The 18,791-nt window shown below is 32.9% G+C and overlaps 1 protein-coding gene across 2 annotated transcripts in view; it reads right to left on the bottom strand.

Moving 5' to 3' along the window:
- Nucleotides 1-18,791, bottom strand: part of MMRN1 (multimerin 1) — a 58,373-nt gene that overhangs the window by 25,418 nt on the left and 14,164 nt on the right. Inside the window, exons 2-5 of one of the 2 annotated variants that reach the window (XM_019741076.3) lie at nt 15,063-15,182; nt 12,430-12,536; nt 1,667-1,780; nt 181-354 (exon numbers count right to left, since the gene is read on the bottom strand). In XM_019741076.3, the coding sequence (XP_019596635.3) occupies nt 181-354; nt 1,667-1,780; nt 12,430-12,536; nt 15,063-15,182 (515 nt within the window). The remainder of the gene's footprint in view (nt 1-180; nt 355-1,666; nt 1,781-12,429; nt 12,537-15,062; nt 15,183-18,791) is intronic. The other variant, XM_019741077.3, reaches the window with a different exon arrangement.

Genomic DNA, 18,791 nt, shown 5'->3' with positions numbered 1-18,791 from the left:
GTTTCAAATTATTTCAGAAACGGAACGATTTAAAAATATCTTAGTCAAAAGATACCTGTCTTAGACTTATATACCACCAAAGCTAAAACAAATATACACCAAAGTGATATGAGAAAAGATAAATGAGTGCTTTGCCTTTTGTCTTAATTGAATAAATAATTTATTTTCCTTTACTTTTACCTTTTAGAAAAGATTGAAATTCCTTGCCTTTATCTTCATTGATTTTTCCTTCAAGGGAGGAGTACGTGTTCCTTACGTCAGTCACAGCCAAAGAAATATTGTCAATGTTCTTCTGCAGAAGGGACAGTTTCATTGCCTGGTGGTTCATCTGGTCAGTCATTTTTTGTATCACTGCTGTATGAAGAAGAAGAGAAAATTAGAAACATTTAAAAAATACATATATAAAACTTCTCAAATTTCATGATAGGTTTAATGGTAATTTAAATAAACCATGTTTGCACTATATATTTGAAAATATAGACTATATGCATTTATCAAATAGCAACCTGAATTTTACACAATTTAGGGGTAGAAATTTGTAAAAAAAAAAAAAAAAAAAAAAAGTATTATAATATCTTAGATTTAGAAAATGTCTTAACTATGGCCAGAATTGTCTATATGTCTTAACGTCAAGGAGTTATTGTTATACTCTCAATAGATGAAGAAACTGAGAGTCAGGAAACCAAAATAACTTGCTTGAGGTTACAGAGATAATGCCTCATCTTCTGCTTTCAAATCCAATACTCTAGCATTAAATATGTGTGGCTGTATACTTATATGTATGTAGATGTATCTAAATTCTGAGAATTTTATTCTTCATTGAGGTATTGTTCAATGAGAGATAAAGAGATTCCAAATTTAGTTTAAATCACTTTATATAGCAATGATACTTTCCATGCCTTTATACATGCACTTCAATAATTCAAGGAGGATTTTATGAAGATACTGAATGCTAATCCCATAAAAAAAAATTAGACTGCAGTTTCTAAGATATATTCACCTGCATTCTTAAAGAGATTCCCCTTAAGTCATCATTTCTGAATTTGAGTGCCTGATGTTGTATGACTAGATCTATGCCAAACATACTGAAAAGATGTTTTTATCAGTGACCAACCTTATGTTTCTAAGAGATAAAGTTAAGCCTAAAAGAAATGGTAAAGTACTGTGGTTAGAAAGACCAGAAAATATGTGACAGGACAACTTTGGATCAACCAGAGACTCTTGTTGATTCTAAGTCACAGTTCTTTTCCTTAGTCAGTGATCAACACCCCTTAGCGATCTCTCATCAACCAATGGAAGAGAGCTTTCTTAGCTCCCTTAATCAAGTTTCTTCCATGTCAAGATTCTTCCAGGAATGCACTCTTCGAAGAACAAAAGTTTGATTTTACTTTAGGGACCTGTGGTTTCCTTCCAACCCCGTTATAACAGCATTTTTGTTCGCCTGTGTCTGCACACAGTGATTCAATAATTACACATGGTCCCTTCAGGCTGGGCACCTGCGGCGCATCCACAGTTTCTCCCAACATGCAGCACCAATAGAAAACGGTTCAGAGGTACGTTAATATTTCATCAAACATTTGACAGCGAAGTGATTTCTTTTCGGAAGGTGTCATACACAGTGTTGAAAATAATTGGGTTAGGGATGACAGTAATTATAATCTGCGACCTGGGTCACCGCAGTCTTGGGGCTGCTGTTGCCGCTGCTGCTCTGCTGTTCCTCTGCCGACAGCTTCGTGACTCTCAGACTGGTGGGTGTGTATCAAGGGCTGCTGTTCCTGGGCTAGACGGAAGTAAAAAGAGAGGAGGAGTTAAAATTGGGACTGCCTCATTTTTTTTCCAGTCCTGAGCAACAATGTAGCTGACGTTCATTTTCCAGCGTCCTGACGCATGGGGGTCCGCAACGGTTGCACAGTCAGCTGCTTGCCACCACCCACCGCACAATGTGCTACCATATCGTTCTTGGCGGCAGCGCAGGACTCTAATTGTGTATGAAAAAAATAAAAGTATTCAAGTCTCCTTTTAGGGGAAAATGGGTGGTCGTTTGGGGAAAGTGTAAACCTGCAGGCGTAAACTGCCTGCATAATTAAGGGGACTTGAAAATCAGCTGTGTTGAATGCTATAGAGTTTTATACGTGGGCAGCCACAAAGGCTGCTTGTTTAACAATGTAATTTCCAAATGGTGCCAACTTGGACAGAAGAGAGAGCTACAGGTTCCTTACTGAAATAATATGTTTAAGTAGTAGTGCCACTTAAATGAATTTTCCCCAGATTTTTAAGAAATACACGGACTCAAAACATAAGGACTACAAATGAAAGTAAACTATTACAGGACACATCTCCCTTAAGGGGCTCAACCTGTAAAATCAGTGAAATTTCAGAAAAATGGAAATGCTTATAAAATAAACCAACTGTACTAAAGAATCGCTTCTCATTTCCCATGAATCAAATAATATTTTAAATAGCAATATAATTCTTCGTTGGGGAAAACAATCTAAAGCAAGATATTGAACATATTAAGTAATGTATGTCTGTAATTTTCAGACTTCTAATGAACAAATTTATTCACTGAAGTCTGCATATCAAACATGAGAAAACAAGTGTTTGGTTCTCCCATGTGAAAAGATGTACCAGTGATACTGAACCTCTGGCACATGTTAATTATGCTCCCTAAGGCATATGTGGCTGTGACAATAGTACTAAAGCATCTCTACTCCGTAGAAAGCATAATATATATGGCACTAATCTGAGTTAGTCTCTATTGTTAGACTGATTTTTGTGTTGCTTTTCTTCAGAGCATTGGGCTAAATTAATGAATTTCCATTCATATCCAAGGATTTTGTTTTGATTTTGCCCACCACCCCCCAACTGTATTATAGAAAGTCCTGCATAATTGTTGATTTATTTGGTTAAAGAAGACAATCTGCACCTTGGGGAAAAGTGCACTTATTTGGGGGCTATGGTAGGTGATGGAAAACGTTAATTTTCTGCTAAGTCCTAGCAATACAATTCTTATAGTCTAAATTCAAATTAATTCATACAAATATATCTATTAAATAATTGCATGATTTTTTAAAAATCAAGATTCCTCCTTAGATGATCTAATAAAGCATTTTTCTGGCAGCTAAAATCTGTCTACCCAAGAGGGTAACTATAGAGTAAAGCAATGGTTCTCAGATCAAGCTCCCTCAATCAGCAGTATCAGTGTCACTGGGGATTCTAAAAATGCAACTTCTAGGCCCCTCCCTAGTCCTGCTAATTTACAAAATGCTGACGTGCGGCAGCAAGGTGTGTTGTTGAACAAGCTTTCCGGGTGATCCCAATGTACACTCAGTGTGAGAACCCCTGGAGTAGAGCATCAGGATGAATTTTCCTTAACAACTTCCCATCTCCCTACCTTCCCTGTTCCTCTTAACAGTGGTGGAGCATCCAGGATACAGACTTTTAAGTATTTACAGCAAAAGGAACAGGTGGGTCTTTTCATTTTCTTACCGCTTACCTTTCTGAGATAGATCATAGGAAAACAAAAACAGCTGATGCTTTGAAAGGCACACCACAACTTGATAGGCAGTGGAGACCTTGTTAGGAAACAATACATTACAGTAAAAACAAAGTATATTGTTTTGTGGCATACAGACAAGGTTGCTATTCAAATTTCCTCTTCTCTCATGAACTCTGAACACATATGATATTGTTTAAAAACATTTATTTAATTTAGTAGACAATACCGTTCTAGCATTGTTATGACACATGGTCCCTGAAGGGCTACTACTAAGCATAAAAGCATGTGACGAGTGTGGCAGCCGCCTTCCCAGCAATCAAATCTAGAGCCCACTGACAATTTTAGAATGTTTCAGAAAGAAAAGTCCCTTTCTACTGAAAACTGAAGCTATTACTCCCAGCTTCCATCTATCAACATTCCATATACCCCACTTACTTCCAAGGTTGTGTTTACTCAGTGTGCACCAATGTGGCCTACCAATTATTAAAATATTGAAGTACAGCCATATCTGTTGGAAAATATGTAAAGTGTAATAAGTGATATAATTAGCTATGAAATTATAATATTAACTTATTCCAAGTTAGTAATAAAGAATATGTCTTATAGGATACATGATGAATGGAATTCCTATTATAAAACATCTGGAAATGTTTTTCAGACCAACACTTATGGTTTTTCAGACCAACATAATATGATGGGATCATATTATGCTCTATATAGACTTTATGAAACAGTCAGTGTTTTAGCAGAATCATCACTTTATCATTATGTTTAATTTATATAGTAGTTAGAATTTCCAAATTGTTTGGTACTTACTTTAGTTTACTTGTTAATACATAATAATAGTTATCAAAAACTGCACATCAGTGCATAGTTTTTGATAACTATTATTCAAAAATTTATAATACATTATTAAAAACACCAGAAAAGAGACAAAAGTTTAACTAAATTTTCAAAACATTTCTTTCAGATATCATGAGTATGAATTTTTTGAATCTGAGCGAAAAACATATTTTATCAATAATAAACCTAGTCCTGGATCATCTAATCATACAGTGCAAAAATCAGTCTGGAACATGTTAGGATCTATAAAATATCAAAATAAAAATATAAAACCAGTATCAAAAATCAATTAAATATAAAACAAATAATTTGTCTTTCTAATTTTGTATCATTTGAAATCACTCGGCCTATTTTTCATTTAATGGCATTCAATTTGGTAAAGTGAATTTGCAATCAAGAGGAAAATATTAATGAGCTTTATAAAATTAGTTTCATGAAATAAGCTTTTGAACTAATACAAAATTTCAAAATATTTTATCAAGTATGTAATAAAAGTCAATAAAAGAAATATTTAGAAGAGAAAATTAGAATTTTAATGTTATCATATAATTGAAATAGTAGATTTTTTCAGAAAAAAATATTATTGAACTCACCTATAGAGTAATTCTGATACAGGCATATCACCGCAAATCAGTTTTATGGTTAGCATTTGAAAAATAATATTTTGTTTTTAAGAGAATTGGTTTTTAAAAATGACATTCTAATTGAGATAGAAAAAAAATTCCCCTTGTTAAACTAGAGATAATTTTAATACTGATGAAAGATGTTTAGATATAAACAATGTTTATATAAACTATTTGAAACAAAAAATTAATAAAGGATCAATGACATGAGAAATGTAGATTTTCCAACAAATTGTATGAAAATGAAATCCATTAATATATGACCAAACTCAAACATATAATAAATTTTTAATTTCCTTGATTTATGGTGCCCTGAATTTGGCCAAATTATATTAGCAAAGTTCTATGAATTAATTAAATAGTACATTCTTATAAGAATTTCTATGATTTAGTTAATAATAAATATATTGACTATTAAAATTGTACACACTATTCAAGGGCCAGAGAAAATTTGAATGCAATCACTGTTATTTTAGTAGGGTCTAATAGATAATTAACAAGAAGGCAATATCACTGATGTTAATAAAGATATCATTTGTGGCCCAATGGCTCTAAATCTAACAGAGAAGTATTTAAAAGAGGTTGAGGAGGCGGTGCGTTAGCTCAGTTGGTTAGAGCGTGGTGCTCTTAACAACAAGGTTGCCGGTTGGATCCCCGCATGGGCCACTGTGAGCTGCGCCCTCCACAACTAGATTGAAACAACCACTTGACTTAGAGCTCATGGGTCCTGGAAAAACACACTTAAAATAAATAAAACTTAAAAAAAAAAAAAAAGAGGTTGAGACAGTTTCCTATACCAAATCATCTATCTGACAGGAAATCATTTAACTGGTATCATCCATATTAAAAGAAAAAACACCCCCCAAATTTATAGAAATTAATAAATTTTTCATAAATTATTAGAACAATAAGCTGTATGTTTTCTGTTATGATTTATATACTTGGTATGGAGTTTTACAATATAGCTAATATATGTATTAAGAAAATAAAACAATGTATTCTTAATTTTTGATTTGTATATTGATTTGTACATTAATTGATACTGAATTAATGTTAATAACTTAGTTGTTAGATGTTTGAATATGGCCCTGCCCCTTCCCACTGCATCTTCATAATCAAGGGGCAGATTGGTTTAGGTGCTCATGACCCTAACTGGAGTGGAGTGACCTCAATAAAAATCACACCAGCATTCTACATAGGGTCATTTCCAGTAGTTCAAAATACTTTGCTAAAGCTTTTTTATAAATAGTAAAGCATTATTTTATATTGCATCATTATATTCTAATGAAATCAGGTCTCTTCTCATTCTTTACAAAGTATTGCATGTTGTATATTGAATGTGGAGATTATAACATTGCATTTCACTTAGTATTCTCCATTTGAGAAGGACTGGCAAACCAGGGAATCTCTCTCTCTCTCTCTCTCTCTCTCTCTCTCTCTCTCTCTCTCTCTCTCTCTCTCTCTCTCCTTTTCACAAGAGTAGGTGTGGCAAGTATTTTAAGTCTTCTAGGGTCAGATTTGAGTGAGGGGCTTCATCCTCATAGTTCTCTCTGTGTCACCCAGTGGAAGCAAGATCCTGAATGTGCAAGAAGTGAAAACACATCTGGATAAGAAGTCAAGTATCAAGAATAGAAAGGAAGTAAATGAGTTAAAGTCTGATTTTCTATTGCCTTAGGGTCAAAAGTATTTCAAATAAATTTCATTCATGTGATCTGGAAAAAATGCTATTGCATTATAAACAAGGGGATAGTGACATACTCGAGAAAATCAACAGATTGGAAATAAAAACTAAAAAGATAAGAAAAAAAATTTGAATCAGGAACTAGTGGGAGAAGACAAAGTAAAGAAATCCTTTAGAAAGGAAAAAAGAAAGAAATTGAAAGGGATAAAGAATAATACATAGAAGTATCGAGTGAAAGTCTTTAGTTTTCTTGCATACTAATCTTTAGTGATTCACTCGTCATTATTTGGAAAAATAACATACATGAAATAAGAAAAATTTAAATTTCTCTGTATTTTGTGAAGTTTTAAAAAGACTCATTTGAAAGAAAATGTAATTGGAAACATACTTTAAACATTGAAAGATAAAAACTAAGGTGATTGTGCGTGTGTGCATAAAACTTCCCTTTTGGTCTTAGCTATAGTTCGTTTTTAAATTAATTGTTTAGGAGTAAATAGGTGAGGAATTTGTACTCCTAAGTTGAAAAACAGAAAACTATTAAGCATCACACAAAGATCTTTGGGATCCAATTGTCATATGAACCTCTTTTCTCTGGAATTTATTGACTTGGGTCCCTGCCAAGGCTGTTCAAAACGTGAAATGCCTGTTTAACAAATTCAATAGTTTGTTATCTTTTTCTAGCTCTGTCTGTTGACCAGAGTTCAATACTTGCATTCATCCCAATTTTTTGCACAGTGTTTAGCCGGTGGAGAAGCGCTGATAGATTCTCTGACAGTGGAGTCAGTTACTCTCCTGTGATAAAGTTCCTGGTTAATCGATGCTCTTTCAGTTTTTCATTTAGCAATCTTTCTGTCTTCCCAAATGTATTCTCTACTACAAGGACTGCCACAGATCTTAGATTTTCCAGGCAATCTGTCTTATCGTACACTTAAGCACAGGCCTTTGTTTTGTTCCATAGGGTGTAGATTTCTAAGTCTCTTTTTTTTGGTCCTTTCTAAGAGATAGAAGCAAGGACAGGAGGGCATTTATTTAACTCAAATGACTTTTAAAGATCTTTATGCACTTATAAAATTCAATATATTTTAAAAATTGGATTCCCTTTTTCTCTTCTCCCAATACAATTACTCTTTTTTTCCTTGCGCTAGAAACTCTGACCTTGGTGGATCAAGGGCACAGAGAAGCAAGCATTCAGCAAGTGTCAAAGGCAACAGCTTCCTCATTAGGTGCACTTTCTTTTCTTTTTTTTCTTTCTTCTTCCTCTTCCTTTTATTTTATTTTATTTTTTAATTAGACAGGTGTTATTTCTGAGGTTTCCCCCCCCCTCCTTCCAGGCCATTTAGACATATGGAGGAAGTCATAATGGCAACTCAGTAAGGAGGAAACTTGCCCTCTCTTAGCAACAGAAACCTCTTGTGTGCCTTGACAAGACGTGTTTCCAGCTGATCCTGCAGTGTTAAGTGAATGCTTGCATGGAGGCGTTCGGTACATGTATAAAGATTTACTAAGGATTAGTAGTTAAATCAAAGAAAGCAATTTGGTGGGACAAAGACTTAAGGTATATGGTGCTTTTTGATGAAATGTATCATAATTTTTTTAAAAAATGCTTACAACAGGCAATTTTTTTTTTTCCAAATAGGAAAGTATTAATCACCACTTGGAAAAATGAGAGATGTAAAAATATAAGAAACACTTTTTCTTTTAAATATTATAACTTTCATTTCCTATTAATTGAAGTAATATTTTTAAATAATCTTACTGAAGAAGCCTCATTTTAAAAATGTTAATTACAATAGCTCTTATATAATTTATTGAATTATTTTATAATATGTATGAAATTAAATAAGTTCATGTATTTATAATACATGGCAGGGGTCAGACTATTCCGATAATTGTATGATTATATTTTTTTCTATTCCGATAACTGTATGATTACATTTTTTCAGCATTCAGAATATCTGTGATAAATTTTTAACAGAATTTTATAAAATACCCTTTTCCTATGTGGAGGATCAGACTAAAGCTGACTGGATTTTTTTAATGGATTTGCAAAGATGTTCTTTCCTCTTCTCTAATCTAACATTATTTGAACTTAAATTTCTGTTCTTTGTGTCATTAGCGCAAGCCACAATTGACTTGCTCTACTTCAGAACATTTGAGAGACACCTACTGGAAAAACACATTATTGCAAATTTTATAAAATAGGTTTAAAAAGTATGTTGTTGACATTTTTTTAAAAAGTCTTGGATGCCGTGTCACAAAATTAGATCCCTTTCTGAAGACAAACAATTTTGACCTCAAAAAGTTATAAGAAATGTGCATATATATACATATATTTCTATAATATATATAATAAATGTAAAATTATATATATATATATATATATACATATATATATAACTACTACTTTACTTTACTGTTGGACTTGATGCTCCTTTTTTTTTCAACAAAGTTCTGTTCATTTAGACTTTTAAAAAATTAGTTTCCTCTTCAGAGTATGACTAATATTTTTAATAAAATAATCTATAACTTATTACCAGAATTTTAACTCTCTGAGTTTTAGCAAAAAGAGCATGTGTGGAGGTTTAGTAATATTATACAAAAAACATTGTAGAATAAGACAGCAGAAAGAATTGCCCCATATATTTGGAATTACAACATCTCTTCCTAACAGATTGGGGATGGATGTAGAGAGAGAGGGAGAAAGAAAAAGAGAGGAATAGACAAGTGGAGGAGAAGTAAGAATAGAGTTGCTAGCAGCTCCAATTTATTCCTGATCTATAATTAAAAAGATCTCTATACTGCAATGTAAATTCAAATGAAATCATTACTTTTGTTTTATAAAATTTATTTTGTCTATGAAGAGGAAACTTGTTGGAGAAGCAGGGATTTGTACAATTTATGTAGTATTTTCCAAATTTCCTATGAATAAAACAATTTCCTGATGTTGTGAAAGACTAGCACTGAAGTAATTATCATGGTAGCTACACAACCAGGTTATTCCAAACCCTGAGGGCTCTGAGGAGGATTAAAGATTTGGATCAGCCACACTGATTATTCTTGCCATATTTGGGGCTGCTTGTCATATGGGACAGCATGGAGAGTGTTGTCAAAGGAAAGCTGACAATTTTCTCTCCTATATAATAATAAAAAACTGTTGTCACGTATATAAAGTGTGATAAAAGGGGGGAGGGGAATTTGACATGTAATTGGGTAAGAATCAGGAGGGGAAGATGTGAAAAATAATAAATAAATAAAAAATAAACCCCAGGATAGATGAGATAATGAAGAATGGTTCAAGGGATAAAGGGGCACAGCAGTCTTGATACTACCAGGGCATCAATTGCACTAATGAAAAATTCAACAGCTTTTATGTACTTTAATAAAAGTGAAGAGTAGGATGGTCAGAATATTGTAGGGAGCAACAGGAGGTTCTTTTTGGAATTTCAGTTATATTAGAACTAATTGTTGGCTAACATAACACAACGGTCATATCTGCCATCAGAAAATTATTCCTACCATAGATTTCAAAAGAAAGAAGACCTTCCCACAGCAGCTTAATCAGCAGATACCTGAATTATGAGTAATTCTAATTATAGTATTGTGACAGGAGGTCACAGTCAAAACTGTTCTGGAACATTTTTATTAGTGTGGATTCAAGATAACAATTTATAAATATAGTATTAAAGATATCCACAGGTTTTTTCCAATTAGAACACAAGGTATCACTAAACAATCAAAGATAAACTACTTGAGTTCAATTTAAATATTTCATATAATACTTTGAAAAAAAGGGAATGACAGTACCTATATAGTAGATACTCAAAACTTTAACTAGTCATGTTTCTTGTGTGCATATTTATAATGATGGAATTTTATGTTTTTTTTCTTCCTAAGTGGATATAGTCCACCAGAGTAATTAATAATTGATTACAGTTGGTCCTTCATAACATGGGCTTGAACTGTGTGGGTCCACCCATATGTGGATTTCTTTTTAATACATATACTGTTGGCCTTCCATATCCCAGGGTTTTACATCCATGGATTCAACCAACCAGGGTGGAAAAGAGTACTTTCGATTTGTGGTTTGGAATCTGCAGATGCAGAAGACCCACTGTATACATTGTTCTACCCATTTGATATAAGGGACTTGAGCATCTGTGGATTTTCATATCTGAGAAGGTCCTGGAACCAGTCCCCCACAGGTACTGGTTCCGACTGTAGTTACGATTTTGGGAAGTCAAAGTTATATGTGGATTTTCAACTGTGCGAGGTGTTGGCTCCTCTAACTCCTGCATTGTTCAAGGGTCAACTGCACTAGGTACAGAAGGATATAGCATGAAGAAACAGCAGTCCTCATCAGCTGGAGCTCATGACATTCTTTGACAGACAGATTTTGCTTCCTGCCACATCTCTCCATTCAACCCCTTAAGTACAATAGGATGTGTAATGACATTCTAAATTTCTAGAACTGTATGCTGTGATCAAACACTTGAATCTGTAAGAAATAATAATGGAATTAATAACCCTAAGAAATCCTTCTTCATATTATAAGAAGAGAAATATAACAATGAATCTTAGATTTTAGAAATATAATTCTAAGTACTGTCCAAATTTTTAGCCATCTGTCATATACAGACATTAAAGAAGTATGTTTTACAATTATGAGTATATCTGTACACCTCAAGGAAATGCGAAGTCCTTTGAAAGCAATATCATACTTGGATTTCTTAAGAATATGTTAAATTATCTTGTTTGCAAATATTTTTGTATAGATGATATTCTGTTTATTTAAGCTGATTACAAATGAAGTACATATTTGTGCGATACGCTGAAAATATATTAAATTTTTTTAACAGCTCTGAAAGTCAAGCTAGACGAAGAACAAATAATATTACAATGAAATTTACCTACAGATTCTTATTGAATTAGGATAGAAGAACTATATGTAATATCCCTAACTAAACTACAGGGTTCCTAGATCATTTGTATTACAACTTTTTAAAAAATATGAATCATAATGGTTTCTCTACACATACATTATTTTTTTAATTACAGTCTCTTACACTGCTGATTGAATTCCCCACCACTGCTAATGGCCTTTACTGTAATATTCATTCATTGTAAATATGTATGCTGATACCATCTTATTTTTCAAAGGAAGCCTGTTTAAAGTCAAAAAGCAAAATAATAGTCACGTGGATGTTAGGCCACAGCAGGTTACCGAGTGTTTGATCAGCCTTGCCACCAGAAAACCCTTAGAATCTCAGTTGAAACAAATGGCTCCATTAGGACATAAAAAAGGCAGAATAATTCATGTCATATGTATATATATTCTTTAAAACTGAATTTTATTCATAGACACAATATTATTTCAAATAACAGAACTGGAACAAAAATAGAGTAGTTTTGTTTGTTTTTACATAGGGCCATGTCTAATGATAATTTATTTAAAAATTAAGATTTCTGATATTTTAGTAAGGCATGCTTCTATAGCATATAGTCACGAAAAAAGTTAAGATATTTGGTCAGATCTCCATTTACTCATCATGTAAAACCAACATAAAAATGAGGGGAAAAGTTAAAGGACAGCTTCTGACACTTTAGGGGGCTACAATAGCTACCAATTTAGGAAGCTCTGACAAAGATAACCGTACTAATATTTTGATTACATGTTAACAGATTCAAAGGGAAAATGAAACTCTTTTCCTTGCTGGAATCAGTTGCTTATTCTTCAGATGTTTTATGCTTTTAATTGTTATTGTAAAATTAACATTAGAATATACCTTTTAGCTGACATTTTGCTCCACTGAATCCAGGACAGCACTTCCATTCCAATGAGGTAACGATTTTATGCTGCATTCTATAAACCGGATTTGATGTCCTCTGAGATCTAGAGAGGAGAGCCATTGGGGGGAATGGATTATTTGTCTCACATTAAATTATCAGCTAGAATAACTAATGTTAAGTGTTTGGGATGATTCCTCAAATATAATAAGCATTCAGTTAATGTTATCTCTTATTATCATCATCATTATTACCTTTATCATCAATATTATTGTCAAACTTAGAATTAAATACATTATAAAATGTATTAAGGACCATATTATTTAGTATTTTAAATTTATACCTCTCATTATATTTTCTAAAGATGCTATATCTTTTCCCTTGATAATGCTTCTCACTAAACAGATGTTAAAACTTATTTTAATTCAAATTTTTAAATAGTTTATGGGGATAATCTATTTTATTTCAATTCTTATTATTTCTTATATCATTATAGTTAAAAAGATCTGTTCTCCTCCAGAGCAACATCAAATACCTTAAAACAAATTGGATATTAGTGATCTAATTGAAATTATAACAACAATTATGATTTTCAATCTGAGCTTTCTCATTTCTCAAGTTTTTAAATCATACTATTTATTATTCTTCTCTTCTAGTATTTCTTTGTGGGGAGGGAGAGAGATATCTAACATGAGAAAATATTATTTCTTAGAAGAAACAATAGAAGGGAAATGAAAAACTACAACATTTCAACAATCATTATAAATAGTAAATGGTACTAAATCACAGTCTCTACATATGTAAATGTAAATCATAAATACAATGTTGCCATATTGGTTTTATCCCTATGTTTTCAATAGTTTCAACATTTAGCTAATATTTATGAAATGGGAATATATTGTGTTATTTAATTTTCATATTACTCCTGTGAGGAAAGTACTATTATTATCCTGATCTTCTATTGAGGAACCCAAGCAACAGAAAAAATGAAATAACTCGCTCAAAATGCCATATCTAAAAGTGACTGAGCTGGGGTTTTAGTCCATGCTGTGTGTGTTAGCCTCTCCTATATCCCCTCTATGACCTAGAGTTTGTCACGTGTGACTATGTGGAGACAAGAGTAGTCACTTCCATGGTTAAACCCTGATTATGTAGAGGAAATGCATCATAACAGATTAGGCTTTTGGAGACTTGGGTTTTAGTTTCTGCCATAACTTGATGGGTAATTCAAAATGTGTGAGGTTATTCCTCAATTTTAAGATGAGCTATAAGATTCTTTTCGTCTCTAAAAGTAGGCTAATCATTTATCTGTGTTTATTTTGGTAAATTATAATCAGTAAATATATAACTGTCCAGTGAAACATCATCTCTAGTCCAGTAAGTAAAGTAGTTTGGAAAAGGACTCTTTCGAGTTTATAAGGGTGAACTCAAGTAGATAGTTACATTATTGTTGGAATCAACATCCCTGCTTTGGGAAACTGGATTTCTGATGTATGTGGCTCAGACATAATAAACAAAAAAGTCACAAACATTGCATTCCGTACTGAAACAGTGAATGAATGGAGAGACCCATTCAAAGGTAGAGAAAGATAAGGGATGAAAGAGATACGTATTTCCAGTTTGTTTAAAGAGGAAAAAAAAGCTCACCTTGAGCTCAGAAGGACAGTATGACATGGGTTACTGTGGTAATATTTTCATTACTAAAAATGAACAATGCATTCTTTGTATCTCTTGTCGACAAGGAAATTGTCACAATGGGAGTAAATGCTGAAAGCAGAACTGGAGCTCAGGTTTGCCCACATCCCTAAGATGTGCTTAGCTCTCTGGACCATGAACCTTAGCTATTCCTCAAGGGACTAAGAAACACCTTGATTTTATGTATTCTTACTGCACACAGTTCCAGATTGCCAATGTGTCACATTCATTGCCTGAGTTATTTGTATGATAATTTGCATAACATTAGCCATCATGACCTGAATAACAATTTTAGTTTTTACTGCAGGTTCTTCTGAAATACCCCCAGCTGAGCTACTGTGACTGTATGAATACAGAGAATTGATCAGTTACTCAGTCTCACATTTTAGGACAATTACATAGACATTTTTGTAAAAAATTAAGACTAAATAACATGCGTCATTAGAATAAACACAAGAAGAAAGGTCCCACTTAGCTGCTTTACCGTGTATAATTGCCATTGATGGCTTGCCAAGTTGTGGACTTCTCTCTAACCTAGCATGAAAGGGAAATTATCAATAAATCTTTAAATCTGTGTATGAACTTCATAAGGAAATAAAGGACAGATTATTGATCAGGTTATAGAGTAAAAGTAATAATAGTGGTCAGAATAGAAAGAAACAAGCATGAGAATTAACATTGATGACTTACAAAGTACCAGGTAGTAGGCTAAGTATAACACTGCATTATCTGACATATTCTGAAAATACCCATATGAGGCAAGTGTTATCAGTATCTGCATTTTATAATACTCAAGAGCATACATCTGGTTTAACGTGATGACCCTACCCTGACCCTACTATACATAATGTCTAGACGATTCACTTTCTCTATACATTCAAGGCTATATACATGAATATGGTACAAGAAGTCACTATTTTCAAGAAAGTTTACATACCTTTGAGGACAGAATCCACTGTTCCAGCCACAGAGCCCTCTCCCACTTGGAAGGTAAGTGACTTGGTTGTCCAGTATCACCGTGGGAGATAATCTGGTATGTACATAAGCACACCAATTCCTAAGGAAGAAATCACTTTTGTTAGGAAAAAAAACATTGTCAAAGAATTATTTCATCAAAATTATTTTCATAGGCCTATATTTACTGCCAGTACTATAGATCGGATACCTTGAAAAAATGATATTTAGCTTTAAAATATCTAAAGATGAGAAAGAACATATTTGTTACTCTACTGCTATACTCCAGAAAGTAAAGGGACACTGCAAGATCAAAGTAAATTAAGGATAAATCAGAACTAAAATCAGAACCTCTATTATTTAGATGTAAACTAAGTCAAAAATCCAAGATTGCCCTTAGAGCAAATACCAATATTAGTACTGAAACTGGACATTCAGACCTAAGTTCATTACTTCTATAGAACAATGGGCAGTAAGACAGAAGTAAATAAATAAATGATGTAAAGATCAAAAGGAGAAAAAAATAACTTATTAGAAGAAGATGATATGACTGTAAATAAAGAAATTATGAAATAGTCTATATGCAAATGATTATAATTAAAACAAAAGTTCAACAATATAGTTGGTATTAATATATAATTTTTATAATAAAAAAGTATAGCCACATGGTTAAGATCAGTTATATTTCAATGTACCAACAATACATTCAAGAAATACACTTTTTATGGAGTGACTGGTGAGCTCAGTTGGTTAGAGTGCAGTGCGCTTAACCACAAGGTTGCCAGTTTGATCCCCACATTGGCCACTGTGAGCTGTGTTCTTCATGACTAGATTGAAACAACTACTTGACTTGGAGCTGATGCGTCCTGGAAAAACACACTTAAAATAAATAAAAGCTTAAAAAACAAATTAGAGGAAGAAATATACTATTTACAATAGCAAAAATAGCATTATTCTTATTAAATCCAACAAAATGTGTAAGATTTAATATATAAAAATTTTAAGCTTTATTGAAAAGACTGAAAGAAAATCCAGTACCTTATGTTCAGTGATGGGAAGAGCCAATGTAAATATATCAATTCTCTCAATTTAATCTAAATATGCAATGCATTTTAAATCAAACCTTAGCTTGATACAAGTTTAAGAAGAAGCCCGTTCTATAATTTTTTTACGTATGAAACTAACACTATAAATTTCAGAAATTTCTGGCTCTGGATATAAGAGAGCACCAGATTTACCTTCCTTTGGTAAAAACTATAAAGCTGGACAAAATATGTAAAGCAATAGTTTTCAGATGTTGGACCACAGACAATGCAGTTATATGATTCCTGAAAGAAAGGAAATGCATGCATGATGTGAACTCCACATTTGATCTAGTTTTTTGCCTGGGAACAATTTTCAAATTGCATCACAGAGGAGTAGACCCCCAAAAAGAGAGAGCACTGGATGAAGGAAACTGAGTGTAGGGCTGCTGAGGTGATTAGTGTATGTGGGAAAAGTTCATGAAACAAGGGGGTTGGACAGAGCTGTCATTTTAAAAATCAGCATCAGGGCCCCCTTGAATCTTGGGCTGAATACTCGGTTGTGCTTGCAAAGGCTGGAAGAGAACAAGTTATGTGCATAAACAAGTTCAACATGAGCTGAACTGAGATCCCAGGTATCCCCAGCAGAGCAGAATTCTGACCACTCAAGAAGGAAGGTCTTACTAAAACACACCTCAGTATAAGAAAAAAAAAAAAAAAAGTTACAAAATATCATTGAAAGAAATTAAAGTTAACCTAAGTAAATGAAAAGTGTTAATCGACTGGAAAACTTAATAGTTTTAAGATGGCAATAGTCCCCAAATTGATTTGCAGCTTTATCACAATCCAAATCAAAATCCCAGATGGCTTTTTTTGCAGAAATTTAAAATTTACATGGAAATGCAAGTAACTGAGAATAGCCAAAGCAATACTAGAAAAATAAAACGGAAACTCCATACTCACACTGTCTAATTTCAAATCTTACTATAAAGCTGCAGTAATTAAGACTGTATTTGACTTGCATAAGGATAGAGATATAGATCAATGGGATAGAATTCAGAGTCTAGAAAGAAGCCTTTACATTTACAATTAATTGACTTTTGACAGGGTGCCAAGCAATTCAATGGGGAAAGAATATTCTTTTCAACAAATGATAGTATGACAAATGGATAGCCATATGCAAACAAATGAAGCTGGACCCCTATCTAATACCAGATATAAAAATTTACTCAAAAATGGATCAAAGACTTAAAAGGAAGAGCTAAAACTATAAAACTCTTAGAGGAAAGCATAGGCATATAACTGTATGACCTGGGATTATCATGTCAGAAGAATAAGGCAAGAAAGAGATATAAGGTCATGCATACTGGAAATTAATAAGCAAAAGTATGTATATATTTGCAGAAAACATAAGTGTTATATGGAAGATCATAATGAATCTACCAAAAAAAAAAAGCTGTTAGAGATAACAAGTGAATTTATCAAGGTTGTAAAATATAAGGCCAATATACAAAAACATCAATTGTTTTTCTATGTAACAACTAAAATACTTAAATATATAAAGTTCAAGAATGTTCTTGTGAAGACACCAGGAGTAATTTGAAGACAGGCTACAGATCAGGAGAAGATACCTGACACACACATATTAGCATCCATAATATATACTTGTATCAAATTCTTACCAATAATTAAGAAAAATAGAATAGAAAAATGGACAAACTATTTAAACAAGTATTTTATATGAGGAAACGCCAATGGCCATGCAACATATAAAAAAATGTCAATTCTGTTAGTATCAAGAAAATGCAAATTAAGATTTTAATGGAATAATACCTTAACTTAAGCAAACATTGAGAATTTGACAATCTCAGTTGGTTAGAGGATATAGAGAATTGAAATCTCCAATGTACTACTGGTGAAAGTATAAAATGGTACAACTACTTTGAAAAACAATTTGGTAATCCCATGTAAAAATAAATATCCATATACTCACTACCCAGTGGTTACACTTCTGGATATATATATATATATATATATATATATATATATATACTTTTGAGAAACCATTGCACATGTGTACTAAGAATCATGTACCTGAATATTTATAGCAGCAAACATTATTCATAATTATCAAAAACCGAAAATAACTCAAATGTCCATCTACCATAAAATGAAGAAATATAGTCTGAAACACTTATGCAATGGATATTATTCACTGGTAATATTATCCAATAACCCAAATTTAATTTATAACAAACTTGGGATGCAAGGAAGTTACAGAAGAAATATGGTATGATGCTTTTTTTCTTATATAAAGCTTAAAAATAAGAGTTAATGATAACCTTGTTTAGTGATACATGTATAAGGTCTGACAATTAAGTTTGCGAACTCATCCTAGAAAAAGTACTACATACCTCATTGCTGAATATCACTATGGTCACCTTCGAAATACTCCCCTTGGGAAGCAGTGCACTAATGCCAGCGCCCAGTCCACCCTTCAAAGCAATTTTGGAACTCTTTCTGGAATGGCTGTCAGAGCCATCATTGTATTACCCTTGATGTCTTCCAAATGTCTTCCTTTCAATACTTCCTTTATCTTCAGGTAAAGAAAGAAGTCATTGGGGGCCAGATCAGGTGAGTAGGGAGGGTGTTCCAGTGCAGTTATTTGTTTACTGGCTAAAAACTCCCTC

Source organism: Rhinolophus sinicus, chromosome 1 (assembly GCF_057876585.1).
Source record: "Rhinolophus sinicus isolate RSI-liver-muscle chromosome 1, RSI-T2T, whole genome shotgun sequence".
NCBI classification, from domain to species: domain Eukaryota; kingdom Metazoa; phylum Chordata; class Mammalia; order Chiroptera; family Rhinolophidae; genus Rhinolophus; species Rhinolophus sinicus.
The sequence above is the reverse complement of the archived record's forward strand: the minus strand, read 5'-3'. Positions and strand labels throughout refer to the sequence as shown.